General features: G+C 59.6%; 1 protein-coding gene across 3 annotated transcripts in view; it reads left to right on the forward strand.

Moving 5' to 3' along the window:
* Positions 1–26,894, forward strand: part of ABCA2 (ATP binding cassette subfamily A member 2) — a 27,342-nt gene extending 448 nt beyond the window's left edge. Inside the window, exons 2-49 of one of the 3 annotated variants that reach the window (XM_025895262.2) lie at positions 624–626; positions 2,066–2,177; positions 2,613–2,779; positions 2,982–3,109; positions 3,326–3,430; positions 3,877–4,062; positions 4,144–4,362; positions 4,973–5,307; positions 5,557–5,716; positions 5,944–6,072; positions 6,346–6,513; positions 7,248–7,344; positions 7,744–7,917; positions 7,995–8,097; positions 8,599–8,713; positions 9,069–9,259; positions 9,401–9,551; positions 9,846–10,050; positions 10,523–10,687; positions 10,982–11,165; positions 11,453–11,665; positions 11,981–12,177; positions 12,262–12,444; positions 12,881–13,065; positions 13,157–13,283; positions 13,991–14,281; positions 15,348–15,566; positions 15,728–15,830; positions 16,203–16,525; positions 16,996–17,209; positions 17,376–17,481; positions 17,788–17,899; positions 18,306–18,366; positions 18,604–18,778; positions 18,864–18,979; positions 19,485–19,632; positions 19,831–19,954; positions 20,842–20,974; positions 21,147–21,264; positions 21,373–21,551; positions 21,872–22,013; positions 22,357–22,491; positions 22,662–22,765; positions 23,043–23,135; positions 23,422–23,524; positions 23,660–23,797; positions 24,043–24,249; positions 24,508–26,894. In XM_025895262.2, the coding sequence (XP_025751047.2) occupies positions 2,113–2,177; positions 2,613–2,779; positions 2,982–3,109; positions 3,326–3,430; positions 3,877–4,062; positions 4,144–4,362; positions 4,973–5,307; positions 5,557–5,716; positions 5,944–6,072; positions 6,346–6,513; positions 7,248–7,344; positions 7,744–7,917; positions 7,995–8,097; positions 8,599–8,713; positions 9,069–9,259; positions 9,401–9,551; positions 9,846–10,050; positions 10,523–10,687; positions 10,982–11,165; positions 11,453–11,665; positions 11,981–12,177; positions 12,262–12,444; positions 12,881–13,065; positions 13,157–13,283; positions 13,991–14,281; positions 15,348–15,566; positions 15,728–15,830; positions 16,203–16,525; positions 16,996–17,209; positions 17,376–17,481; positions 17,788–17,899; positions 18,306–18,366; positions 18,604–18,778; positions 18,864–18,979; positions 19,485–19,632; positions 19,831–19,954; positions 20,842–20,974; positions 21,147–21,264; positions 21,373–21,551; positions 21,872–22,013; positions 22,357–22,491; positions 22,662–22,765; positions 23,043–23,135; positions 23,422–23,524; positions 23,660–23,797; positions 24,043–24,249; positions 24,508–24,543 (7,332 nt within the window). In that variant the 5' untranslated portion in view covers positions 624–626; positions 2,066–2,112 and the 3' untranslated portion in view covers positions 24,544–26,894. Of the gene's footprint in view, positions 1–623; positions 627–1,813; positions 2,178–2,612; positions 2,780–2,981; positions 3,110–3,325; positions 3,431–3,876; positions 4,063–4,143; positions 4,363–4,972; positions 5,308–5,556; positions 5,717–5,943; positions 6,073–6,345; positions 6,514–7,247; positions 7,345–7,743; positions 7,918–7,994; positions 8,098–8,598; positions 8,714–9,068; positions 9,260–9,400; positions 9,552–9,845; positions 10,051–10,522; positions 10,688–10,981; positions 11,166–11,452; positions 11,666–11,980; positions 12,178–12,261; positions 12,445–12,880; positions 13,066–13,156; positions 13,284–13,990; positions 14,282–15,347; positions 15,567–15,727; positions 15,831–16,202; positions 16,526–16,995; positions 17,210–17,375; positions 17,482–17,787; positions 17,900–18,305; positions 18,367–18,603; positions 18,779–18,863; positions 18,980–19,484; positions 19,633–19,830; positions 19,955–20,841; positions 20,975–21,146; positions 21,265–21,372; positions 21,552–21,871; positions 22,014–22,356; positions 22,492–22,661; positions 22,766–23,042; positions 23,136–23,421; positions 23,525–23,659; positions 23,798–24,042; positions 24,250–24,507 lie in introns of those variants that run through there. The other 2 variants (XM_029960462.1, XM_025895261.2) reach the window with 2 other exon arrangements.
* Positions 26,895–27,055: the final 161 nt, after the last annotated feature.

Raw genomic sequence — 27,055 nt, forward strand, 5'->3', positions numbered from 1 at the left:
GCTGCCATTGGCAGGAAAGTTTTGTGGGAGGAAGGGTGACCTGGACAGTGCTGGGACAGCCAGGTATTTGAGGAGCAGCCAGAGTTGCTCCTGGAAGGACTCCCTAGCAGCAGGGAAAATGTCCCACGGGAAGCCCTGTGCCTGGGGAGCTCAGGGGCCTGGCAAGGTGACACACTGATGAGACTGGAGGTGGGGACTCCTGGAAAAGTCCAGCCAGAGCTCTGGCCAGGGCACTGGACTCCACTACCCTCAGGCTGTGCTGCTGGGAGGAGGTGGCAGAGCGGAGCTGCCAGCTCTCCAGGGCTCATGGGATGCCTACCTTGTTGAGTGCCCTGGCACAGGTGGCACAGCAGAGCCAGGGGAGATGCTGGGTACTGGAGGTGACCCCACATAATGATGGTTCAAGCCTGTGTTTCAGCATGTCCCAACGAGGGAGAGCCCAGCTGCCCGTGTGGTCCGGCTGCAGCAGGCGCTGCCTGGGTTCCTGTCCCAGCGCTGACATGCACTCTGTGTTTTGTGGTTTTTTGGTTTGATTTTTTCATTCTTTTTTGCTCATGTTTTCTTTTTCTTTCCCGCCATCTCCCCTGCCCGCCTGCCCTTCATGCTTCTACTGCATGCACCAGTCTGTAAGTTGGTGGGGTGGGTGGACGCCTCCCCCCCTTCCCTTGCCTGTGCCGGCCTTGTAGTCTGGGGAGAAAGAGCCTGATTTAGATCAAGTCGCTCTGGCCTAATTCACACCTCTGTAACCCTCTTGCCTTCCTCTGCAGCTGGTGAAGATGAGCTTGGGCAGCACAGCATGGCCCCTGCCTGCTCCTCCCTGGGGGCTGACCAGTTGTGGTGGTGTCCCCCCTGTGTGGATGGTGCTGGGTTCCCCAGGTGCTGGTGCCACTGGTGGCCGTGTCCTCAGCCTCCTGGGCTGCAGAGGGCTCTCCAGGCCAGGTGGAGGCTTGTCCTACCCCTTCTTCTCACCTCCTTACTGGGTGCTGTCACCCCTGTTAACACCTAGTCTTGCCGGATCACCAAAGGGCTTGGGGTGGCTCCCACCCCAGCACCACCACTAGGTCCCCGTCTTGGCCCCTTGTGGGTGGGACAAGCTGGGATGTGGCACTTCTAGGAGCCTGGAGGCCTGCAAGATGCCACCCATGCACTGACTTTGTCACCAAACCGTGGCATGGCCACCAGTGTGGGTCCCACTACCCTAGCAGGCTGCTGACCTATCCCATGCTGCACCTGTCCATACCCTGGGCTGTCCCTTCTCCCTGCCAGAAGCCCATCTTCACCAGCCCCTGCCCATCGTGGTTGTGCTAACAGCACTGACCCGCCTCTAACCAAAAGGCCACCAGCTGGGGTGGTGAGAGCGGGGTCCCTGCTTGGCACTGCCTGGTGATGACCTCTGGTCCCCTCACTGGGCAGGGCGGTTCTGGGCTTGCCCTGCCCCAGGGGAGGACATGGGAAGATCCCAGTAGGGACAATGACTCCGTGCCAGTGGAGGGGGGAAGGTTTACCTGCCCCTTGCTGCTCCTTGTTTCTTCCATCTTCCCCCTGCATGTCTCCATTTCCACCCGTCTCCAGCCACCACACGTCAGGGCAACCGGACTGGGGGGAGGCTGGGGGCTCTGGGAGCTGCAGGTGACAACTCTATTTTCCCTGTTGTATTCTTCCTCACCTTCCTCTGGAGATCTGCCAGTGCCTCTGAGGTTACTAACAGGAAGGGCCGGGAGCCTGGAGGAGGTTGGTGGCCATCCTGGGGGCAAACAGCAGAAGTTGGCATTGTCCTAGGGCTTGAGGGACCCATCACCCAGGGCAGACTGGGTGGGAGCAAGAGGGCTGGAGCCAGGGTGGCAGGAGCTGCCTGCAACCCCACAGGGCAGCCAGCCAGGACAGCCCTGGTAGAGAAGCTGCCGACTTCTGACCATGGCCGCCAGCCTCCCGTGGACTCGCAGACCCTGGCGCGTGCTTCTCTGAACCAAGTGTCTGTTTCTCTGGTGGCCCCCTCCCCCTCCCTGCCTCTCCTCCCCCGACTCGCATCTTCCCTTGGACTCTTCTGCTCTCTTGCTGGCTCCAGCTTTCTACACAGCGGCCCCACTCACCTCGGCCGGGATCCTGCCCGTCATGCAGTCCCTGTGCCCTGATGGCCAGCGTGATGAGTTTGGCTTCCTGCAGTACTCCAACTCCACGTGAGTCCTGCTCTTGCCATGTGCTTCCCATCCCACCCTGCACACTACCGCATGCTCTTGCACATAGCCTGCCCCTTCCCATGTTGACGCTGCAGCCTTGGGGGTGAGGCACAAGCTGGTGTCCCCCAAAGTGCTTGGGTGCGGACCACCATGTCCGTGGGGTGAAGGGAACACCTCAGCCCATTCCACTGCTGGTTCCTGAGTGCTCTGTGCTGGGAGGAGGATGGAGGTGGCCCCTGTGGACGCCTCGAGGCATTGGGGCTCTACTGTGCTCTAGCACACTGGATTCAGTGTGCAGGCAAGGGCAGTGGTGCCCCATTTCAAGCACCACTGCTGCCCCCTTCCCCTGACGGGCTCATCCCCCCCCCCCGAGCTCTGGGGAAGGTGTCTCCATCCCTCTGTCCCTAAAGCCAGGGCGGTGCTGGGCTCTTGCAGGGTGACGCAGCTCCTGGAGCACCTCAGCGAGGCAGTAGAGCAAAGCAGCCTCTTTGACCCACGGCACCCGGGGCTGGAGGAGGAGCTGGAGTCACTGCGCCGGCACCTAGAGGCCCTCAGCAGCTCTGAGCCCAGCTCCATGGAGACCCACTTCAGCAGCCAAACAGGTGGGCTGTGCCCTGCCTGCCCCTGCTGCCTGTGCAGGCAGGGACAGAGGTGCCAATCTGCCTGGCATCCAGCGATGTGATGGTGTGTGGCAGTGCCCTGCCACTGTCCTGCATCACTGTGTTGGGCAGGGCCAGCTGTGGTGCCACGCCGTGTCCCTGATCCTTGTGGGCTGCTCTGACCCCCTCCCCTGCTCCTTCCCAGGGTCCGGTTTCACACTGGCATGGGCAGCCAAGGACCAGGGCGAGCTGCAGCGCTTCCTGATGCAGAACATGTCCCTCCCCAACAGCACAGCCGAGCTGCTCTTGGGCTCCAGCATTGACCTGCAGGAGGTGGGTGACTGCCAGGCTTTGCAGAAGTCTGTGCTGCCTTGTGCATGGCATATCCTGGCCCAGACTGAGCCCTGACCATCAGACCCATGGGATCGTGGCCAGTAGGCACCCAGCCTGGATTTATCCTGCCCTGCTACCCTGTACCAGGGCCTTACTGGGCAAGCGGGTGCCCCTGCTCCCAGCACACCTGGCAGCCCCACTCCCATCCTGGTGCAGGTGTACCGCCTGTTTTTTGGTTCCTTTCCTTTGGTACCTGATGAGACCCATGAGCGAGACTTGCGGGATGGATTTGGTGCTGGTGAGAAGATGACGTGGCTGGAGGTGAGGAGTGGTGCTGCATGCAGGGAACATGGTAGGGCAGAGTCCATCCTCTTGTCCCATCCACATCCCACCACAGAAAGATCTGGGGGTATCTGTCCCAGTAGAGGGGCTGTGATGGGACCTTGTCAGGGGGCAGAACAGGAGCGGGGATGATTGGGGTTCATCCCAGTGCTGCCACCAGTTCCCTCAGTGCTACAAGGCACAACAGTGCCTAGGTTTACCATTGCAGTGGGGGATGGCACTGCCTGAGCACTGGCTGTGGAGGGAGCAAGGGGAGATTGTTCCCTCCGTGCAGCTAAGGTGCAGGGAACCCCTGCACTTTGCATCTGTACATCCTTTTTCTTCCCCTACCCACGGAGACCATGGGTGCTGTGGGGCTGTTCACGTATGCTTGGGGACTTAGGGAGCCCCCACCCTACCAGCCATCCCTGTTCTTCCTCTTGCAGAAGAGCCTCCCCAGTGGCTGGAGGAGCCTGCGGGAAGGGCTGGTTCACAGGGCGCTGCGGGACCCCGTGGCAGCCTCACGCCGGCCGGCACTGCTCCGCATGCTCTCCCAGGCCCTGGGCCTCACCAGCGCCGCCATGGCACCCACCGCCTCTGACAGCCCCCAGGCCTTCATCACTGAGATGGAGGTGAGCACCCCGTGGGGCAAGCTGGGCTGCTCTGCCAGGGCAGGCACTGCAGCACTGTTCCCACAACTTCCTGCCCTGTAGGGTGTCCTCTTCACTGGACCAGTGCTGGAGCAGCTGACATGTGAGCAGAGCCCGGGGGGGCTGCGCCGCCTCTTGCGCGTGACCCCTGGGCAGCAGCCACTGCTGGCGGTGTACCGGGCACTGGCCTGCAATGGCAGCCGGGGCACCCGCCGGGAACGCTTTGCCCAGCTGGCCACCGAGCTCCGTGAGCAGCTGGACACCCCCAAGATTGTCAGCAGGGTGAGAGCTGGGCAGGTGGGGTGACCTGGGGGCAGGGATGAGTCCTGGGCAGGGTTTCTACTCACCCGGGGAATGTGCTGGGGCAGAGGACTCTGTTACATGGCCTGGCCTCTCCTGGTCACCCCTTTGCATGACACAGGCACTCGCCAGCCAGCTCCATGGTAGGACCCCAGATGATTCCTCCTCTAGCACCCACTTGGATACTGCCTGTCAGGTGGGGCTGCGTGTCCCCAGCATCCTTCAAGGTGCCCCTGCAGGCTTCTCTACCCAGGACTGGCAATGCCCTTGGTGGCACAATTCAAGGCTGTCTCTGAGGTTCCCCTTCTAGTCCCACCCAAGTCTGATGCATCCTTTGCAGTCACAGAGGGCCACATTCCTGTCTTGAGTGACATCTTGTGTCCCTCAATACATCCCTGCCAGCATTTGCCACCACTCCCACTACCTGATAGCCACGGATGCACAGTGATGAGTCCAGGGCCCTAGCTGGGCACAGCTCCAACCTTTTAACCAAGAAAGTGGAGTTGCCACTGTTTGGGGTCTCCATTGTTTCCCTCCTGCTTGACCCTGTTGCCCCAACAGTGGGTAACTCCTTGTCCACTCATCCTTGCAGCTGAAGCTGGATGAAGTAAACAACACGGCTGCCCAGCACCGCCTCCATGCCCTCCTCGAGGACCTGGTGGAGATGGAGAAGGTTCTCCGGGACATGGACATCCTCTCAGCGCTGGCCAAGCTGCTGCCCAGGGGAGCCTGTTCCAGCAGGGCCCCACCACCCACTGCCAACAGCACCAGCTGGGCCAGCACCAATGCCACGGCTGGCAATGCCACAGCAGAGGAGGAGGAGGGTGCTGAGAGGGGCCCAACTGGCAGTGACAACCCCCAGGGGCAATTCTCGGCATTCGTGCAGCTCTGGGCCGGGCTGCAGCCCATCCTCTGCGGCAACAACCGGTAGGAATGCTGGGGGATGGCTCCAGGCACTCCCTGGTCAGGCCAGGGGTGTCACCGCTTGCTGAGCAGGCAGGATGGATGCTGTACTGCATCCTTGTACTGCAGCCAGGGATGCTTCCTAGGTTAGGTAGCACTGTGCAGGCACGGGAACAAGTGTGAAGTCCCCTCATGGGCAGGAGTGGGAGCTGCTGCTTGCAGCAAGGGGTACTGGGGCTGGAGCAGAGTGGGCAACTTGAGCCCCCTTTGCAGGACCATAGAGCCTGAGGCGCTGAAGCAGGGCAACATGAGCTCGCTGGGCTTCACCAGTAAGGAGCAGCGGAACTTGGGCCTCCTTGTGCATCTTATGACCAGCAACCCCAAAATCCTGTATGCGCCCATGGGCACTGAAGTGGATAAGGTCATCCTGAAGGTGAGTGTGCATTGGCTGGGACCCCCATCCTTCCTCTCCCACCAGTCCTCCTCTGCAGTTGGGCTGACTGACAGGGAAGAGGCTGACTGGCAGACACAGGCAGCCCTGGCCCTTGCTGGGGAAATAGTGCCTGTGGGAGGTGGGCAAGTACCTCTATGGCCGCTAGCCATCCCAGAGAGCAGGAGGCTCCCAGCTCTGCCCGCTGTGTGACCTTCCCCCGACCACAGGCCAATGAGACTTTCGCCTTTGTGGGAAACGTCACCCACTATGCCAAGGCATGGCTGAACATCTCCCCTGAGATCCGAGCCTACTTGGAAGAGGGCAGGCTGCAGAGGCGCATCCGCTGGCTCCAGCAGGTAGGACAGTGTGGTGGGGACTGACCCTGCCTGGGATTTACTGCCCTGCCAGTGGAGAAGGGGGTGTCCTGCCCCCGGCTACCCTGTAGCTTCTTCATGGGGTGCTTCCTGGTACCCACCTTGCTCTTGTGGAGACTAGTCTGGATCCCTGCATAGGGTGCACACTGTGCCCCATCCCCAGGATGAGCTTTGGGTCCTGCGTGTGTCCATAGAGAGGACAGTGACCTGAGAGGTAATGCATAGTCCAGCTTCTCCCTCCCATGTCTGTCTCAGTTCACCGCTGACCTCCACAAGCACCCAGAGATCCTGAATGTCTCTGACAGCGATGTTCTCCACAACTTCCTCAACGGCAACTTCTCCCTACCCAATGCCAGCATCCTGCTCCAGCAGCTGGACACTATTGACAATGCTGCCTGCGGCTGGGTCCGCTTCATGGCCAAGGTGAGGTGGTGCCCACCTGTGGGAATGTAGAACCACCCACAGCTAGGCTCTGTGGGATGAAAAGGGGCAGATCCACTCAGACCTTAAGAGCATGGGATGGAGCCCATGGGGGCATGGGAGAGATAGTGGCTTCTGAGGTGTCAGGAGATTTGTCAGGAGATGTCAGGGGTGGAGGTGCCCATACACTGTTCAGGAGCTGTGGGGTGGCTTAGGGTGGCACATGCTGTACTGTGTGGAGGGTCTGTGTGCTAAACCCATCTTTGGCCTTGGGTCTCACTGGCCTGCTGGAGTGTGTCCACGGAAGGGCAACAGAGTCAGGGAAGGGTCTGGAGCACAGGTCTGATGGGGAGCAGCTGATGGAGCTGGGACAGCTCAGCATGGAGAAAAGGAGGCTCAGGGGGAGCTTTATAACTCTCTACCATTACCCGGAAGGAGATTGTAGCCAAATGGGAGTTGGTCTCTTTTCCCAGGTGACAAGTGACAGGACAAGAGGAAACAGCCTCATACTGTGCCAGGGCAGGTTTACTTTGGATATTATGGAAAATTTCTTCACTGAAAGGGTAGTCAGGCATTGGAACAGGCTGCCCAGGGCAGCGGTACTATCCCTGAGAGTGTTCAAAAAGTATGTGAATTTGGCACGTGGGGACATGGTTTAGTCCTGGGCTTGGCAGTGCTTGTGTTACTGGTTGGACTTGATGATCCAATCTTAGTGATTCTGATTCCCCTCCCACTAGGTCAGCGTGGACATCTTCAAAGGCTTCCCAGATGAGGAGAGCATTGTCAACTACACACTGAACCAGGCCTACCAGGACAATGTCACGGTCTTTGCCAGTATGTCCGTGGGAACCAGCCCCTTTGCAGGGGTCCCTGAAGCCATGTACTTCTCCAGCCATGCCCAGGAGCCATTGGCTTTGGGACGTGGCTCCCTTGATGCATGTGTTGGGTGGGTGAACAGGCTGAACATCTCACAGTGCCCCTCCTCTGCTCCAGGCCGAGCACTGCTGGATGCAGCACCCTGCTGCTGTCCCAGCTTTCCCACTGCCACTGCCTGCTGTCCACATGCCCTTGCATCCCGTGGGGGTCTCACATCCCGGGGCCATGCCACCCTTCTAATCCGTGGCAGCCCGTATAGTGTCCTTGGTTGGGACATGCTGAACCCTTCCCCATCCCCGTGGGCTGGCCAATGTGGCTGTCCCTTGGTGGACTCCCTGCCTCTTCTGCTGCCTGCAGGTGTCATCTTCCAGACCAACAGGGATGGCTCACTGCCCCCCCACATCATGTACAAGATCCGTCAGAACTCCAGCTTCACAGAGAAGACCAATGAGATCCGACGGGCATACTGGCGGCCTGGCCCCAACACTGGCGGCCGCTTCTACTTCCTCTATGGCTTCGTCTGGATCCAAGGTAAGTGTCAGCACCCTGCCACAGCTGCCCATGTCCCTGGCCCCTGCCCACTCAGTCTGACCTCTCCTCCTCCACAGACATGATGGAGCGCGCCCTCATCAACACATTTGTCGGCCACGACGTGGTGGAGCCTGGCAACTATGTACAGATGTTCCCATACCCGTGTTATACCCGGGACGAGTGAGTAACACCCACCTGCAGGACTTTTCCCCTCCCCCTTTGCAGCCAGGACACTTCAGCTCAGAGAAGGGGATGAGTTTGGGGGCCTGAAAGATTAGTAGTGACATTAGAAGTGATAAGCAACTAGTTAAGCCAGTTCCTTAGACCACCAGGCTCAGGAAGGTGGTGGAAATTAAAGGGATGGCACGTGGGTCTCTTGGTGGTTATGGATCACAGTGGTCTGGAGACAGCACCTGGAGAAGTCCCAGAGCCACACCAGGGTGGGCAGGGCCCTGGACTGAGCCTGCGGCTGCTACCTGCCTGCCTACCAGCCAGGACAGTGGATTGTCCTGTGGGCTCACTGGAGAAGCTCTTTCAGGGCACTAAGGAGGTGCTGGGCTGGGGACTGGTTGTCCCTGAGCAGTGGGAGAGCCCCTCCATAATCCTGTGCCCCAGGGTCTCCCTGGATCTCTGCAGCACTGCCATGATCCAGCTCTCTCCTCTCTTCCTCTACCTCACCAGCTTCCTCTTTGTCATTGAGCACATGATGCCCCTGTGCATGGTGATCTCCTGGGTCTACTCGGTGGCCATGATGATCCAGCACATTGTGACTGAGAAGGAGCATCGCCTGAAAGAGGTGGGGATGGTGGGAGAGATATTTGGGGAGGAGTGGGTGTCTTTGAGCTCTACATTCTGTGCTGTGCCCCTGGTCACCTTCCCTGTGTCTCTGGGTCACATGACCTGGGGCAGATGTAGATCCCAAATCCCTGGACTAAGCTGGTCCTTCTGAGTGTCCCTAACATGAGATGAGTCCTACCAGCGCTGGAGGGAGCTGAGCTCTTTAGCACCCTGGCACAGGGTTCTGTGTCCTGCCTGCTCCCAGCAGCTCCCACGACCCTTCGGTGCTACCCCTTGTTCTCCCAGCCCACTGAGAGTGGCAGCAGGGGCACACAGGGTCAGAACAGCCTCACTGAGCAGTTTTGACCTCACAGGTGATGAAGATGATGGGCTTGAACAACGCGGTGCACTGGGTGGCTTGGTTCATAACCGGCTTTGTCCAACTCTCCATCTCAGTCACGGCACTCACTGCCATTCTCAAGTACGGCAAGGTCCTGATGCACAGCGATGTCCTCATCATATGGCTTTTCCTCGCCATCTATGCTGTGGCCACAATCATGTTCTGGTGAGCTGCCCCATCGAGCACAAGGCCCCCCAGGCAGCTGATTTGAGGAGCCAATTTATCACCTCAACGCCACCAAAACTGGATGGTGTGGGGAAAGCCCTGGGGGGGTGGGATCTGAGGTGATGCTGTCCTCCCTTGCAGCTTCCTGGTGTCAGTGCTCTACTCCAAGGCCAAGCTGGCCTCTGCCTGCGGCGGCATCATCTACTTCCTCAGCTATGTGCCCTACATGTACGTGGCCATCCGGGAGGAGGTGGCGCATGATAAGATAACGGCCTTCGAGAAGTGCATCGCGGTGAGTTGGCTGTGGGTGCTGGGGAGATGCTTGGCCCCAGGTTTGCCCCATGCATCCCATGTCCAGTACAAGGCCACCAAGCTGTCACCAAGCCCTGGGCAAGCCTCTGCCTGTATGAACCAACTCCGCTGTGGGGCTTTGGAGGCATCTCCAGAAGGTTTGGTGCCTCTCAGGGCCAGGAGCATCTCCACCCAACTGGGTGGAGCAGCACTGGGTAGGAATTCACCCCAACCTGTTCCTCTGGAGCTGGTCCGTGGTTCCTGCTGACCTCCCATTCCCTCCACCTCTTCACAGTCCCTCATGTCCACCACAGCCTTCGGGCTGGGCTCCAAGTACTTTGCGCTGTATGAGGTGGCCGGTGTGGGTATCCAGTGGCACACCTTCAGCCAGTCACCTGTGGAAGGAGATGACTTCAACCTCTTGCTGTCCATGATGATGCTGGTTGTGGATGCCGTGGTGTATGGGGTGCTCACATGGTACATCGAGGCCGTGCACCCGGGTACGTGCAGGTAGAGGGGAATGAGGGCACCTTGGACCTTACGGGAGCTCTTTGTTGGGGAACACCTGCCCACATGCCCTCACCCACTGGTGACACCAACAGGTTCCTTGGAGATCTTCAGCTGAGTGTCTCAGTTCAAAGGCCAGCTGTAGAAAAAGTGTCCACAACTAGGACACTGATCCCCCTTATCTGTCCTCGGGGAGGTGTCTCACCCGCTCCCTTTTCTTTCGTCATAAAGCTGAAGCATGAGCCAACCCAACCCAAATCCCAAAGGACTGTTTCCTGGCACAGCCCAGCAGCACTACCTTGAGCCCAGCTGGCTGGAGTGCTCACAGCCTCTACCCCACAGTGGTGACCCTGAGCTGGGGAAACCCCCATGCCTGTGGGGACCAGCTCTGCCCTGGCTCTCAGCCGGCCTCTGTGTGGCCTTGGGTGCAGGGTTGGCCCTGACTCCCCGGGGCTGTGGTTGCAGGCATGTTCGGCCTGCCGCGGCCCTGGTACTTCCCTTTTCAGAAGTCTTACTGGCTGGGCAACGGGCGCGTGGAGACGTGGGAGTGGACCTGGCCCTGGTCACACACCACCCGCCTCAGCATCATGGAGGAGGATCAGGCCTGTGCCATGGAAAGCCGGAGGCTGGGTGAGGGCAGCTGGGGGTGACAGTGGGTGGCACAGGGATGGCCCTGGCTCTGCCACAGGGTCTTACTGTGGCTGTGGACCCCTGAGCTCTTGTTGGGGTAGGATCCTGAGTCAGGGACTGCAGCCTGTCTGAGAGCTGCCACTGTAGTGCAGGAGGGGGTAAGCTGGCAAGAAGCAGAGGGGAAGGAGCCAGAAACCAGCACAGCCACCATGGGATGGAGGCGGGTTGCTTCATACTCCAGGAGCCGTGCTCCAAGCCTGGCTTCTTTGGCTTCTCACCATCCCACTGTCACAGCAGAGGAGACACGAGGCATCGAGGAGGAGCCAACCCACCTCCCCTTGGTTGTCTGCATCGACAAACTCACCAAGGTCTACAAGACAGACAAGAAACTGGCACTGAACAAGCTGAGCCTCAACCTCTATGAGAACCAGGTCGTGTCCTTCCTGGGGCACAATGGTGCGGGCAAGACCACTACCATGTGAGTGCCTGTCTGGGCAGAAAGGGGCCATGTCTCTCTGGCCAGCTGCAGGGGGTGGGGAAAGGGCTGTGGGATGTCCCTGCAGGATCCTGTGGCAGCTGGTGCCATGCCCAGAGGGTAGCAGTGTGGGGCTGGCACGAACATGGGACAGGCAGCGGGTTCGTGGCCCTGTGCTGATGTTGCTCTGCCTCAGGCCCAGCAGATGCTCCCAGAGGTGGTGGTTGGGATCGGGAGCGGATTGAGGAATACAAGCTCCCTCATATTGTTACCTTTCTCCATCCATTCAGGTCCATCCTCACTGGCTTGTTCCCTCCAACCTCCGGCTCTGCAACCATCTACGGCCACGATATCCGTACGGAGATGGACAAAATCCGGAAGAACCTGGGCATGTGTCCCCAGCACAATGTGCTCTTTGACAGGCTGACAGTGGAGGAACACCTCTGGTTCTACTCACAGCTCAAGAGCATGGCAGAGGAGGAGATCCGCAAGGAGATGGACAAGTAGGCACCCTCCAGCTCCTTTGGCTCCATCCATGCCTTTGGCATGAGTGAGTCTCCTTCCTGCTGGCTGGGCTATGGGGGCAATCTGGTGGCAGAGATGTCCCCTAGAGCAGCTCCACCAGGTGTTTTCCCACCCTTAAATGTATCAGGCTGTGGAAGCAAGCAGAAGAGGCTCATAGCCTGACAACAACTGGGCAGTCCCAGTGGCCAAGGGCCACAGGTATCACATGGGGAAGAGGTGTCATGTACTCCCCATAAGCACTGAGCACCAGTACAGCTCCCCCAGCATCCCTGGTGCTTCTGCCCTGTTCCCAGGATGATTGAGGACCTGGAACTCTCCAACAAACGGCACTGCCAGGTGCAGACCCTCTCGGGTGGCATGAAGAGGAAGCTGTCAGTGGCCATTGCCTTTGTGGGTGGATCGCGGGCCGTTATCTTGGATGAACCCACAGCTGGCGTGGACCCGTATGCCCGCAGGGCCATCTGGGACCTCATCCTCAAGTACAAGCCAGGTGAGCGGAGCTGGGCAGAGCCTGGCATGTTCCTCTGTCCATGGCAGCCCTGGCCCCTCTGCTGAGGCTCTGTGCTGCCATCAGGGAGGACCATCCTGCTCTCCACACACCACATGGACGAGGCCGACCTGCTGGGGGACCGCATCGCCATCATCTCCCATGGCAAACTCAAGTGCTGTGGTTCCCCACTGTTCCTCAAGAGCACCTACGGTGATGGCTACAAGCTGACGGTGGTGAAGAAGCAGTCAGACACCAGGAACAGCACAGGTTTGGAGAGCAGCAGGACCCTTTGTTTAGAGGAGTAGGTAGGACTCTTTTTCAGCCCCGGAAAGGAGCGAGAGGTCAACACCCAGGTGTTCCCATCCTGAGTCTTCTTAGGCCATATGGAGGGCAGAGGGGATGGGAGAGGGTGTAGGAGGTGCCATGGCTTCTTCCAGCGGAGCCCTTGGTCAGATCCTGCGTGGTGGCGTTTGCCTCCAGGTGCTGGTTCTGTCCAGCCTGTGGGTTGCCTACCAAGACATCCAGTGTGGACCACAATGCAGAAGCCCATCCCCAGGTCAGGCAGGGTGACCGGGAAGCTGCCAGCACCCCATGATGGAGGCTTGAAGGAGCCCCCACGGCACTGGGTGGTAGGGGGAACGTGGTGGGTCATGGTGGGAGGCTAGGTGTGAAGTGACCGATGGGTGCTGCCCCTCTGCCCCAGAACCAGGCCAACCACACAGCCCCCTGGCCCACTCCTCTGTCAGCCCCTGTTCTGAGCCCCGCGTCTCCCAGTTCATCAAGAAGTACGTGGCCTCCTGCCTCCTGATCTCGGACACCAACACAGAGCTCTCCTACATCCTGCCCAGTGAGGCTGTCAAGAAGGGCTGTTTTGAGAGGCTCTTTCAGGTACCCGAAGGGGCTGGCAGAGTGGGCAGGCAGGGGGTTGTGGTACTGTGGGCATCTCCTGCCCTCGTCACACACCACTTTCCCCCCACAGCACTTGGAGCAGAGCCTGGAGGAGCTGGACCTCACTAGTTTCGGGCTGATGGACACCACCCTGGAGGAGGTCTTCCTAAAGGTGTCTGAGGAGGACCAGTCTCTGGAGAACAGCGATGTGGATACGGGTGCGCGGGGGTTAGCGAGGGGCTGTATGCTCTTCCTTGGCTTGGTGAATGCAGGAGTCTCCTCTCCTAAGGGGAGGAGATGTTTCCAGCAGAGCCCATCCCAGCCAAGGGCAGCCAGCCTCTGCTCTGCTCCGGGTTTACTCCCACCTGGAACACTGTGTCCAGCTCCGGAGTCCTCAGCACAGGAAGAACTTGGCCACAGAGATGCTCTGAGGGCTGGAGCACCTCTACCAGGGAGACAGGCTGAGAGAGCTGGGGGTGTTCAGCCAGGAGAAGAAGAGGGTCTAGGAAGATCTTAGAGCCCCTTCCAGTGCCTAAAGGGAGCTTGAAAAAATTAAAGAGAGGGACTTTATGTGGGCAGATAGTGATAGGATAAAGTAGAATGGTCTTAAACTAAAAGAGGAGAGGCTTAGATCAGATGTTAGGAGGAAATTCTTCCCTTTGAGGGTGGCGAGGACCTGGCACGGGTTACCCAGAGAAACCGTGGCTTTCCTGTCTCTGGAAGTGTTCAAGACCAGGTTGGATGGAGCTTGAAGCAACCTGGTCTAGTGGAAGATGTCCCTGCACATGGCAGGGTTGTGGAATGAGATGAGCTTTAAGATCCCTTCCAATGCAAACCAGTCTGTGATTCTATGATCCATCCCCGCTCCATGCATGCTGCAGTGAAGAGGAGCATGACTGGTAGCAACCCACCTCTTTCATTCCAGACATCAAGGAGTCCAAGAAGGATGCCCTGCAGCCACCCACCCCTGAGCTGGGCCCAAAGCCCGAGGCCAACGGGGAGCCCCTGGCCGAAGCAGCGATGCCAGAGAAGCCCGAGGTGGAACTCAGCAACCTGGTGACCTGCTCTAAGCTGGCACAGTCACAGGCGTCCCTGCGCTCGGCCTCCTCAGTGGGCTCCGTGCGGGGTGACGAAGGTGGGGCTTATTCCGAATTCTTTGGGGATTATGCACCCCTGTTCGATAACCGGCAGGACCCCGATAACATCAGTCTGCAAGGTTGGTGCCACTGGTGCCCGGCCAGCGGCAGGGGCCAGGGGAGGCACTTGACTGGGATACGGAGGGTTCAGCGGGGCAGGGCAGAGCTGGTCCTGGCCCCACAGGGTATGCGGTTGTGTCCAAGATGGGGGGCTGTGCCTGCTGGGATGAGAGCCCACAGGGAGGGGCCTGATGGTGCATCCACCAACACAGCACCCAGAGAGCCACAGCGTGGGTGGGAGGGCTGGGAATAGGCTCTTCCACCAGTTTGCAACCCCAAACTGGGAGGTAGGGTGTGGGGAGGGGGTCTCGTGCTGAGGCATGGAGTCAGCGGGGGCAGCTGGCATTGGCTCTGCCTCTGCCTCTTGTGGGTCTCCAGTGCCACCTTGCAGACTTGTCCCACTAACATGCCCACTCCCCATACTGGCACCCATTGAGTCTCTCCTCCTGGCCCCTGAGCCCAGTGTCACCTTCCAGCTGGTGGCTTCACCTGCCATACCCTGCCCCAGGTGCAAGGCTCTCCCTTCCTGGATGCTGGGATTGCTGGATACGGAGGGTGCAGACAAGTGCCTCGAGGTTGCTGCTTTAGTCACAGATCCTGTTCTGGGTTATCTCAGCAGCTTTTGTGATTAATTCAGGGATGTGCCACCTTTAACCCCCACCAGAGCTGCTCTGAGCACTGTGATTTGGGCTGTGGGAGACAGACCCGGGACAGTGCCGTGGCAGAGCTCCCACTACCTTGCTGGGACCCCACCTATGTCCTGTACCCTGTTCCTGACTGTGCTGACCCTTCATCAGCTGGGAGAGCTGATGGGAAAATGGAGGAGTCCTGCAAAAAAGCACCAATTTAGCTTGGGTTTTTTTAAACTGTTGTCTAAGTTTACCATTTGGGGCTAAGAGGAACCTGCCAGCCAGTGGTCTTGCTTCACACCACACTGCTGCTGTGGCTCCGTAGCAGTCAGGGTTGGGTGCTGCCCTGTCCTTTGGGCAGCTGTCCTGGGCTGGGTGTCCGGCTCAGCTTTCTGGGAGCCCTGGCAGGTGTGGGAGCAGCTGTGCCAAAGGGCTGATATCCCTCTCCCCTCCCCAGAGCACGATGCAGAGGTGGAGGCAGAAGACTGTGATCTGGCAGGGCAGGGGAGCTTCAAACTGGAAGGCTCGTGGCTGAAACTGCGCCAGTTCCACGGGCTGATTGTCAAACGCTTCCACTGCGCCAAGCGCAACACCAAGGCCCTCTTCTCACAGATCCTCCTGCCCGCCTTCTTCGTCTGTGTGGCCATGACTGTGGCCCTCTCCGTGCCCGAAATAGGTGCGTGTGTACCACCCACCTTCCTGCATGCTGGGGGTTACCTTTTCTGTCTGCCCCGGTGTAGCCGATGTGGACACTGCAGGAGGACAGGGTCAAGGCACAGTCTGCCTGTGTGCGGTGGTGCTGTAGGTGTGAGCAGGTTCCTATCCTTGTCCCCACAGGTGACCTGCCACCCCTCATCCTCTCACCATCACAATACCACAACTACACCCAGCCCAAGGGCAACTTCATTCCTTACGCCAATGAGGAGCGGCATGAGTACCGGTGAGAACCGCCACCGCTGGTAACCAGTACCCCGTGCCCCAGCCCCATCCCTGTCTCCATCCCTGGGACTTCAGGGAGGGTAGGGAGGAATGCAGCCCACAGCTGGCCTGGCACCAGCGCTGGCTCAAGCTTGGAGCAGAGCCCGGCTGGTGCCACATCCCCTGACAGAAAGCAGCCTCTGTCTTGACCAGGATGTCTCTGGGAGAGGTGCCAGCCCTGACACTGCAATCAGCAGCCCAGTCATGCCAGGCACAGGCTGTGTGTGCCCATAAGTGCCAAGGCCTCAGGGAGGTCCCAGCAGAAGATGGCCAAGGTGGTGAAACCTGTGTCTCCTGCTCCTTGCTCTTCCTTACTGGCTCACTTTCCCTGCAGCATCAGGCTGTCTCCCGATGCCAGCCCTCAGCAGCTCGTGAACACTTTCCATCTGCCCTCTGGTGTGGGGGCCACCTGCGTGCTCAAGACACCCTTCAACAACACACTGGACCAGCCCATGCAGACCCTCAACCTTAACAGCAACGAGTCCAAGATGCTGGCAGCCAAGTACTTCGATGCCATGTGCATCGACTCCTTCACCCAGGGCCTGCCGCTCTCCAACTTTGTGCCACCGCCTCCATCCCCGGCTCCCTCTGACTACCCCATCTCAGTGGATGAGGACCTGCTCCGTGCCTGGAACTCTACGACCTCTGCTGTCAAAGGTATTACCTGTGCTGGCTGCTCACATGTCTGGGATTTGTCTCCTTCAGGGAGATGATGCCTTTCCCCACAGAAGCAGCTCCAGGGACCCCTGGAAGTGCCTGTCAGTCTGGCCTGGCCACAGCAGAGCCTTGCTGGGCTGAATTCTTGGCTCAGGACCAGTGCTTGGAACACTGTCTCCATTCAGCCACCACCATGCCAGTTGAGCCCCGGGGTGGTGACATTGTCACCAGCCCTGCGGCCAGCTTTGTGCCACCTTTGCTGGACGTTCTCCCCCCCCATTGCTTTCTCCAGGCACACTTCATAGCCCCTCTCTGAACCATTCTGTTGCCCCAAAGCTTTTCCCCCCATCCATCTCTTGGACCTTCTTAGTCACCAGGACCTTGCCTGGCCATCCCATCAACCCTTATGCTGTCCCCAGCAGCTGGGGCAGGCAGGAGCCTGCCTGTGAGCCACCCTCTCTGCTCCTCAGGGACCGTGACCTCGGCCCCCGCTCTGCCCCGTATCATCCATGAGCCCATCAAGTGCACATGCTCCATGCAGGGGACTGGCTTCTCCTGCCCCAGTGGTGTGGGGGGCCACCCCCCGCAGATGAAGGTAGTGACGGGGGACATCCTGGCAGACATCACAGGGCGCAATGTCTCTGAGTATCTGCTCTACACCTCGGACCGCTTCCGGCTGCACAGGCAAGAGGGGAGGCTGGGGGGGATCTGCCCTGCACCGTGGAGCAGGGGTGAGGATCAGAGACTTGGGGATACCTGCCCCAGGGTGCTGTCTGGAGCCAGAAATGGCTCCACTCCTGGAGGTGGGGGACAGCAGTCACAGCTTCCTCAGTAGTGCCTTGTCCACCAGGTATGGGGCACTCACCTTCGGCAATGTCCAGAAATCCATCCCAGCCTCCTTTGGTGCCAGGGCTCCTGCCATGGTGCGCAAGATCGCTGTGCGGAGAACGGCCCAGGTGGGACGGCACTGCACCCTGGGGTGGGGGGAGATGGGTGGGGAGGTGAGGGCGGGTGGGCAGGGCCCTCTGGCCCACTGTTCTGCTGCAGTGCTCTCTCCTCCAAGGGCTCTGGGGGGGCTCCAGCTGGGTGGGGGGTGGTCAGCAGGTCTGGCCCAGCACAGTCAGCAGTGGCCTGCTCTCCCCACAGCCCTGAGCACAGGATGCCTGCCCTGTGGCTGGCTGTCCACCCCATCCTATCCCTCTCTCCCAGTACATCTGTGAGTCCAGCTCTCTTGCCACCTCCCACCACTCCTCCTTCTCTAGGTCTTCTACAACAACAAAGGCTACCACAGTATGCCCACCTACCTCAACGCCCTCAACAATGCCATCCTGAGAGCCAACCTGCCCAAGAGCAAGGGCAACCCTGCTGCCTACGGTAAGGAGCTGGAAGGGTGTTTGAGCACAGAAGCACATCAGGAACAGCATTAGGGCATGGTCCATCCAGGCTCCAAAGTGCAGTGTTCCATCTTGGGCCTGGCTGGGTCAGAGGTTTCACACACTTGGCTCTGAGATGTGAGAGCTGGGCAGAGCCCTCTGAGGTCTGGGCTGGGGCAGAATGTCCCAAAGTGCTGCCTGATGGTGCCTGGGCTTGTGAGGGTGCTCTCCAGTGAGAGAGGGCTTGGCCTCGGGGTGCTGGGTTACTTCAGGGAAGGCAGCTCCTGGCTAGCTTCTGGTTGAAAACCTGTTCTGCTCAGAAGTCGGGACCAGGCAGACTAGGGACAAGGTTTTGTGTCCTGAGCCAGTTTTCATGCTTCCATGTTTCTTCTTGGTCCTTCTTGCAGGCATCACGGTCACCAATCACCCCATGAACAAAACAAGTGCCAGCTTATCACTGGATTACCTGTAGGTCCAAGGAGCTGGCCTGAGGGAGGGTGGCTGTCTCATGGGAGGTGGGGGCTCCTCACTGGTGGTTGCAGGGGAATGCTGAGGCTCCTGCCCTGCAGGCTGCACGGTGGGCGACAGGGTGGCTGTGATGTGGCAGTCCCTTTGCCCTGTGCACAGTGACTGTCCCACAACCAGGATGGGTGGCCTTTCCCCAGGCAACTGATGGGGTCCCTGCTCTCCTTGCTCCTCATCCAGCCTGCAAGGCACAGATGTGGTGATCGCCATCTTCATTATTGTGGCCATGTCCTTCGTCCCAGCCAGCTTTGTGGTGTTCCTGGTGGCCGAAAAGGCCACCAAGGCCAAACACTTGCAGTTCGTGAGCGGCTGCGACCCTGTCATCTACTGGTTGGCCAATTATGTGTGGGACATGGTGAGCAGTGCACGTGGCCCCACTAGCCAAGCCCCCAGGGCTGTGCCGGGGAGTGGGCAGCCACAGAACTTTCTGTCTTCTCCAGCTGAACTACCTGGTGCCGGCCACATGCTGCATCATCATCCTGTTCGTGTTTGACCTCCCGGCGTACACCTCTCCCACCAACTTCCCTGCCGTCCTCTCCCTCTTCCTGCTCTATGGGTACATTGCTCAGAGGGGTGGTGAGGAGGCACTGGGGAATCCCTCCAGAGTCTCATGGGGTGATGGTTTTAAACTAAAAGAGGGGAGATTTAGACTAGATATAAAGAAGAAATTTTTCGCAATGGGGATGGTCAGACACTGGCCCATGTTGCCCAGAGAAGCTGCTGCTGCCTGATTCCTGGATGTGTTCAAGGCCAGGTTGGATGGGTCTTGGAGCAGCTTGATCTGGCTGAAGTTGTCCCTGCCCATGGCAGGGGTACTGGATTAGATGACCTTCCAATCCAAGTCTTTTTATGATTCTGTGCCCCATCTATGCTGTGGCTGCGCAGGCAGGGCCTGCCCTTGGGGCTGATGTTCTGCAGTCCCCAGAGCTGGTTGGGGTGGGTTGGCTGCAAGGGCTGGGGTGTGAGAGCCTGGGAGCGGCAGGCTGGGAGATGGGCGATCTCAAGGCTGGGGATCCCTCTCCTGCCATACTGACGTGCACTCCTGCTGCTCATCTCCCCAGCTGGTCCATCACCCCCATCATGTACCCGGCCTCCTTCTGGTTTGAGGTGCCCAGCTCTGCCTATGTCTTCCTCATTGTCATCAATCTCTTCATTGGCATCACAGCCACTGTTGCCACGTTCCTGCTGCAGCTCTTTGAGCACGACAAGGTATAGGATTCATGGCTCTACTGAGGGCCATCAGGAAGGGAAGCACTGCCACTGGGTCGTGGGATGGCTCAGGCTGGGACAGAACTTAGGAGGTCTCTGCTCCCAGAATGAGACCTGATCAGACTGGACCTTGGGTTCCCGATCTTACCACACACTCAGGATTGTTTGCTGCTTGTGTCTTCTCCACTGTCCCCACAGGACCTGAAGGTGGTGAACAGCTACCTGAAGAGCTGTTTCCTCGTGTTTCCTAACTACAACCTGGGTCATGGCCTGATGGAAATGGCCTACAATGAGTACATCAATGAGTACTACGCCAAGATCGGTACAGCCTCTTGCTCCCTCCCTGCCTCTCTTGCTCCAGGGCATGTGGGACTGGAGGGAACCGTGATGCTGGCACATCCCCTCTGCTGGCCCAGCAGGGTGTCCCAAGGCCCAGAGCAACCTGGAGCAAAGACCCAGGGGGGTGGACTAGACGGGGCACAGGAAGAGATATGGCTGAAGGTCAGCCATGGCATAGTGCCAGGGGTGCTGAAAGTGGCTCCTTGAGCCTTCTCAAATAGCAGCCTCACGGGGAGAGGAAGGTGTGAGCCCTGACAGAGGTTTGCAGTTCTGCTGCTTCTGCTGCTGCACACTGCCTGTGGTGGGTCATAGTGGGGCCGTGGTAGTAATGTGGTGGGCTGTGGTGGAGCTGAGGTGTGTTATACTGGGGCTGCGTTGGAGATGTGGTGGGCCATGGTTCAGCTGTTCTGGGCCGTGCTGGGGCTGTGCTGTGACAGGAGGAATGGGGGCTGCAGGGACTTTCTTCTCCCAGCTGGGGTCTCTTGGCTGCTGCCCAACCGAAACAAGCCTTTTGCCACTCCCAGCTTCAGCCTGGCCTCAGAAGCAACCCTGCTCTCTGCTTCTTGAATAGCTTTTGTACATAACCCAGATGCTGCTGGCACCATGAGGGGCAATTATGGGTTAGGATCTGACAAATCCAACTGATACTACTCTCAGTTGGATTCATTCATCCTACTGAGGTTGAAAAGCTACCAGATGATTTCCACAGCACCTGTGCTTTGAGTAGGGAAGCATGTTTTGACCAGCCCAGGCAGCTGCCATGGGGAGCATGGGAGCAGTTTTGTTGTTAGGGGTCAGCTCAGGAGGTGTGGTCAGGCCGTCCCCTCAGGAAGGTGTCCCCAACCACTCTCTCCTCTTCCTCCCACTCAGGGCAGTTCGATAAAATGAAATCACCCTTTGAATGGGACATAGTGACACGGGGGCTTGTTGCCATGACAATCGAAGGCTTCGTTGGCTTCTTCATCACCATCATGTGCCAGTACAACTTCTTCCGGAAGCCCCAGTGAGTGCGGTGGGCAGCAGGCATGGGGGGCTGGCCATGGGGTAAAGCTTTGCTGTTGGGACACCTGAGCTCCAGGCTGCCCCTCTGGTGGGTGTGAGTGGGAGCTCCCCAGCCCCAGCAGGGATATAGCTCCTAGTCCCACATCCCCCTCCACTCATGCCCCCTACCACAGGCGCCTGCCTGTCTCCACCAAACCCATCGAGGATGACATTGACGTAGCCAACGAGCGGCACCGGGTCCTGCGTGGCGACGCTGACAATGACATGCTAAAGATCGAGAACCTCACCAAGGTGGGGGCTGCAAGGAGACACCTGGGACCAGCCTATCTCAGGGACATCACAGGGCTGGAGATTCAGGTGGCTCCTGGTGAGCTGAGCTCCCATCCCTTGGCCTACCAGGTGTACAAGTCCCGCAAGATCGGGCGCATCCTGGCCGTGGACCGGCTGTGCGTGGGCGTGCGCCCCGGGGAGTGCTTCGGGCTGCTGGGCGTCAACGGCGCAGGCAAGACCACCACCTTCAAGATGCTGACGGGAGATGAGAGCACCACAGGCGGAGAGGCCTTCATTAATGGGCACAGGTTAACGGGGGCACGTGTCGGGTGAGGCTATGGGCTGCCCGCTCTCCTGGGGCCTGGACGAGGTTTGCTTGGAGGGCTCCCAGGATGAAACAGCGTGAGTGAGCCTGTGTGTTCCCAAGGGACACTGCAGCTCTGTGTCCTCCTGCGTCACCCACCTCGGATGTGAGGCAAGTGACAGTGGCCCTGGGCTAAGGCTGCCTGGTGGGGTTTTACCTGGGGGAAGATGCTCCAGTGTAAAGACATGTGAAAGGGGCCTCAGCAGCAGGGTCTTCATGAAAAGCAGTTCCTTCTCCCTACTTCCCCTCTGTCTTCTCCCACAGCATCCTGAAAGAGCTCCTGCAGGTCCAGCAGAGCTTAGGCTACTGCCCCCAGTTCGACGCGCTCTTCGACGAGCTGACTGCCCAGGAGCACCTGGAGCTCTACACCCGCCTGCGCGGCATCCCCTGGAAGGATGAGGAGCGGGTAGGGCTCTGGGTGGGCAGTTGGCAGCACCCCCAAGGGCTGGTGCTGTGCCATGGGGATGGCGTCTCACTGGGCAGCAGCGGGATCCTGAGCCAGTGCTGCTGCCCTCATGGCAGTGCTGCCCCGGCGGTGTGCCCACGTGGGCTGCCAGGGCCAGGCACACGTGCTCGCAGGCCCCCACCGGCACTTGACTGTGCCAGGGGCTACCATGGGGCTCCCCTGACTGGCACATGGCTTGTGGTCCCATCAGCAGCTGGGACCACAAGCTGTGTAGCCCAACCCGTGCCAGCTCTGCCAGCCCTATGGCCTTGGCAGGGTGACAGCAGCCCCTTGCACCTTGCAGGTGGTCAGGTGGGCACTGAAGAAGCTGGAGTTGACCAAGTATGCGGACAAGCCTGCCAGCACCTACAGCGGGGGCAACAAGAGGAAGCTGTCCACAGCCATCGCGCTCATCGGATACCCGGCTTTCATCTTCCTGGTGTGCCTTGAGGGTGCAGAAATAACCCTGGGTGGGAGCTGCCCACCCCTGGCTCCTCCACACGTGTCCTGGAGTGTGGGACAGTGTCCTGAGCTAGGCTCAGAACAGGAGGGGGCTGGTAGGGTCCCTTCCGGGGGCTGGTATGTCTGAGGGTGCTGTCTGTTCGCCAGGATGAGCCAACCACAGGGATGGACCCCAAGGCACGGCGTTTCCTCTGGAACCTCATCCTGGATGTCATCAAAACGGGGCGTTCCGTGGTGCTCACATCTCACAGGTCCACAGGGGTTCTGGCTGCACCCACGATGCCTCCAGGCATCTGGGGTGTGCTGCATGGGAGGGAGGGAGCTCCCTTGTCCCCAGGGAATAGAATTGGTAGGGGCATGGGGAGCAGGGTGAGCCTGGGACACGCTCTGTTGCCTTCTCTCATCCCTGGTGGTGTGGCCACAGCACCTGGGTGATGGTCTGGGGAGCCCAGCCCCCTACTTACCCCCACCATAGCCCTGGCACTGTCCTCCCATGTACCCCCACTGAACCCTGCCCTGTCCCTCCAGCATGGAGGAGTGTGAGGCGCTCTGCACCCGCCTGGCCATCATGGTGAACGGGCGGCTCAAGTGTCTCGGCAGCATCCAGCACCTGAAGAACAGGTAAGAGCCCTGCGGGAGCCAAACACCCCGTGTTCACTGCAGGGCAGGAAGGAGTTGGGCCCCCATGGTTGGGTGACAGTGTGGCACCCGTGACAAGATGCCAGCCCTTTGTGTGAGTGCTGCTTTGGAGGTGGGCGGGAAACAGGCTCACTAGAGTGCTCTGGCACTGTCCTGGTGTCCAGCGGTAGCAGCCTGAGAGCATTGTCCCCTTCCAAGGACTCAGTCCTTCCCCATGGGGGTTCAGATGAGAGGACAGGTCCTCACAGGGTCCCTTGTGCCCGTGCAGGTTTGGTGATGGCTACATGATCACGGTGCGCACCAAGTCCAGCCTCAACGTCAAGGAGGTGGTGAGGTTCTTTAATCGCAACTTCCCCGAGGCCGTCCTCAAGGTGAGCTGCCCTCGGTGGCCATGCTGTTCTCTGCCAGCCCCCACCTTGGGGCACAAGCAGCTTTCATCCTCTGTGAGGTGACTGGAGGGGGTCTGGGAGCGAGGGCTCAATGCCCCACCCTGTGCGCACCTCCAGGAGCGGCACCACACCAAGGCCCAGTACCAGCTGAAGTCGGACCAGATCTCACTGGCGCAGGTCTTCAGCAAGATGGAGCAGGTGGTGGACGTGCTGGGCATCGAAGACTACTCTGTTAGCCAGACCACACTGGACAACGTAAGCTTGGGGACAGCATGGGCAACTGGACACTTGTCCACAGGGATGGTGGCCGTGACAAAGTGCCAGGCAGGATCTACCTTTGGTGCAGGAGGTGGAGCTGGATGGGGAATACAGTGGCAGCCACCACATGGTGGAATGCACTGGGTCCTGCCCTGGCAGCACGAATGACAGGCGAGGGGTGGCTGAGGGTAGAGGCGCCTGTGAGGATACCTCTCATTCTCCTGTCCTTCCCCCACACCCAGGTGTTTGTGAATTTTGCCAAGAAGCAAAGTGACAACCTGGAGCAGCAGGAGACCAGCCCCAGCTGTGTCCTGCAGTCACCCCTGGAACGCTTGCTGAGCCTGCTACGCCCCCGCACTGCCCCCACTGAGCTGCGGGCCCTGGTGGTGGAGGAGCAGGAGGATCTGGAGACTGACGATGAAGGCCTCATCAGCTTTGAGGAGGAGAGGGTGAGAGGTTGTCCCTGGATCTGGGTGTCCCTGGTCCTACCTATGTCCCTGCCATGGAGCCCTGGGACTGGGTGCTGCAGCACCAGGAAGGGGACATGGTGGAGCCAGGGCCGGGCCATGCCCGGGGCTCTCTGGAAGGGGTGGGGGTTCTCTGGGAGGGATGGCGGCTCCACCACCTGGGCTGGACTCTGGCCCCAGACGCCCTGGGTATGCTGGCAGAGTGGGCAATCCCTGAACCCTGCCTGTCTCCCTGCCCAGGCTCAGCTTTCCTTCAACACCGACACGCTGTGCTGAGACCCCGGGGGCAGCCGCATTCCCGTCTGTGAAGTCACCGAACCCTTTTGGCCTCTCCCCTCCCTTTTCCCTGTGGAGCGGAGCTGCCGCAGCTGGAGGCACATGCCAGGGAGGACACAGTGGGCACAGCAATGCTTGGATGGACCTCTTGAGCCACCACGGGTGGCCTTTGTCTCCTTCAGTTCCGGAGCAGTATCACTGTGTGGTGACAGGGGCCATGGTCCTCGGCCTGTCCAGCAGGCACGTGCCATGGATGGAGACTGCAAAGGAAAGGACACAGTTTGGCGCTAGCGCTGCCGGCCCCACATGCCTTGGGGCAGAGACACCCAGGCCTGTGAGCGGTGCCTTTGACTGGACACTTGTGTTGCACTCACCCCAGGGACCCTTGGCTGTGGGACCCTGCCAGGCCTGGCCCCATGGAGCTGGAGGAGGGATGACTGCTTCTATATTGCCCCTGGCCGGCACTGCCCTGGGCACCACAGGGACAGGTCTGGTGCTTCACCCACAACCGATTTCTGTCATCGGTGGGATGTCGCTGGGGGTCTTGGCCCTGCTGATATGTCCTGCCCACCCTGGGGTCTGCCCACCCCAGCCCTGCCTGGCCTTGGGCACTGACTCCATCCCCAGGCAGCAGCACTCCTGCAGAGGCACGCGGGGGGGCAGAGGGGTATGTCACAGGGTATTTCACATGCTGGCACCAGCTGTTTTCCCCTCTGACCCTAACCACGTCCCTCCCCCTGCCTGCCCTCACCATCCGCTTCGCCCATCGCAGGGCATTGCTGCAGCTCTGACATCTTTTTGCTGTGTCCCTTTCAGTGTCCCCTTGCCCTGGCACTCATTCCTCCATGTCCAGCCCTGTACAGGAGCCACCTGCACTGGTTTCTTATTGTTGGGTCGCTGGCGGTACTGGAAGAGGGGTTGCTGCACCCCAGGATATCTTTGGAAGGTGGTAGTGGGTTGACCTTAAGGTACGAGGTAGGGACAGTCAAAGTGGGCATGGGCACAGCTTGGCAGGGGTGCCCGGGGTGCTGGGGAGGGGAGGATGGACCGTGGCAGTGGGGCTGGCAGTGTCACTGGGCTAGCAGTGGACACCCCCTCAGTCAGCAATGCCCCTCCTTTTTGCAGAGGGTCCTTCTGCCTTGTCACCCACAGGGACCATGTCTGGCGCCTGCTGCTCTCAGCAACCTGCAGTTGTGCCCAGAGGCAGAGTGACAGCAGGGCCCGTGATGCTGACCCTGACCCCCAGCCAGGCTTTGGCAGCACCCCAGAGTGGCCATGCACCTTCCTGGGGAGCACGTGAGGCCCGGCTGCCCTGAGAGCTCTGCTGCTGAGCTGGCTGCCACGGGAGGTGTGGGGCACACGGCGTGGGGAGGCCTCTTCGAGCCACCTCTGGCCCCACTCAGCCACAGGAGCAGGGCCTGACCTCCACTGTCCTCGTGCCCCCCTGGTCTCACCAGCCTTGTATGCCACCTGCTATAGATTGTGATACAATATACAGTATTTTCAATAAGGGGAAAACTGGGGGGAGAAGCTCTATTTTCAGATTTTTCAGACCATATTTTTTTTAATGGCATATGGGAAACTGGCTGTTTCTGGGGTGGAGTGGATGGCACATGGGGGCAGCCCCCAGTGGCGTGCCCTTGCTCCCTTGCTGGGCACATTCTGCCTTCCTGGGCGAGTGGGGGGGGACAAACCAGCTCGAGGCTTGCCCTTTGCCATCAGGGAGAGGGCATGGTGTCATCTTTGAGTCCCCAGCTGTCGCTTCAGTGGTGGCACCCTGGGGCACACTGGGCAGCAGTGCTGCAGTGCTCTGGGCTTTGTCCTCACCCCACAGCTGCCACACTGCCCTGTTGCTCAGGACTCTGGAAGGGCACTGGGACTCCATTCACAGTGTCTCCCCTTTTCTCAGCCCTCCCCACCACCACCATGCCATTGTCCCTATGGCTTTGATGGTCAGTGGACATGCTCTGGTGCCCATACAGCCTGGATGGCCACGGTGGTCTCCCTGCCCTGGGCTCAGGGCTGCCTGGGCACAGATGCTGCTGGGGCCACCCCAAAGGTGGCAGCAGGGAGGGAGCAGGAGCGTAGTGCCCCAGGGCATGTCCCCAGGGCAGGGGTGGCTGCTGCCTTAACACTGTTCACTTGGTTGAGTTTGGCCCTACTTCCAGCCTTGCCTCCCCCTGCACGTCCTTGGCCACCAGCCATGGGTGCAGCGCCAGTGCCACGCTCAGCCCCAGGCATGGGGCCTCTGAGGGGCGGGGAAGTCTTGGAGCTGCCTGTACATTGCTAGCAAACAAAAAAAAAAGATGAAATGTGAAAATACTGATCATTTTAAATAAAAAATAATAACTGGATCCAGTGAGGCTGTGTGGTTGGTGATGGGTGGGAAGGTCAGGTCTGGGTGCCTGGGAGGGATCAGGCTGAGGAGGGGGTTGGCAGTGCCCAGGGTGGGGGTGCGGGAGTCTGCTGTGGGCAAAGGGTCCTGGGCCCAACATAGGGGTGTGCCCAGTGC

The sequence above is a fragment of the Manacus vitellinus genome, unplaced genomic scaffold (assembly GCF_001715985.3).
Source record: "Manacus vitellinus isolate BGI_N305 unplaced genomic scaffold, ASM171598v3 scaffold_27_pilon, whole genome shotgun sequence".
In the NCBI taxonomy this organism is placed as follows: Eukaryota; Metazoa; Chordata; class Aves; order Passeriformes; family Pipridae; genus Manacus; species Manacus vitellinus.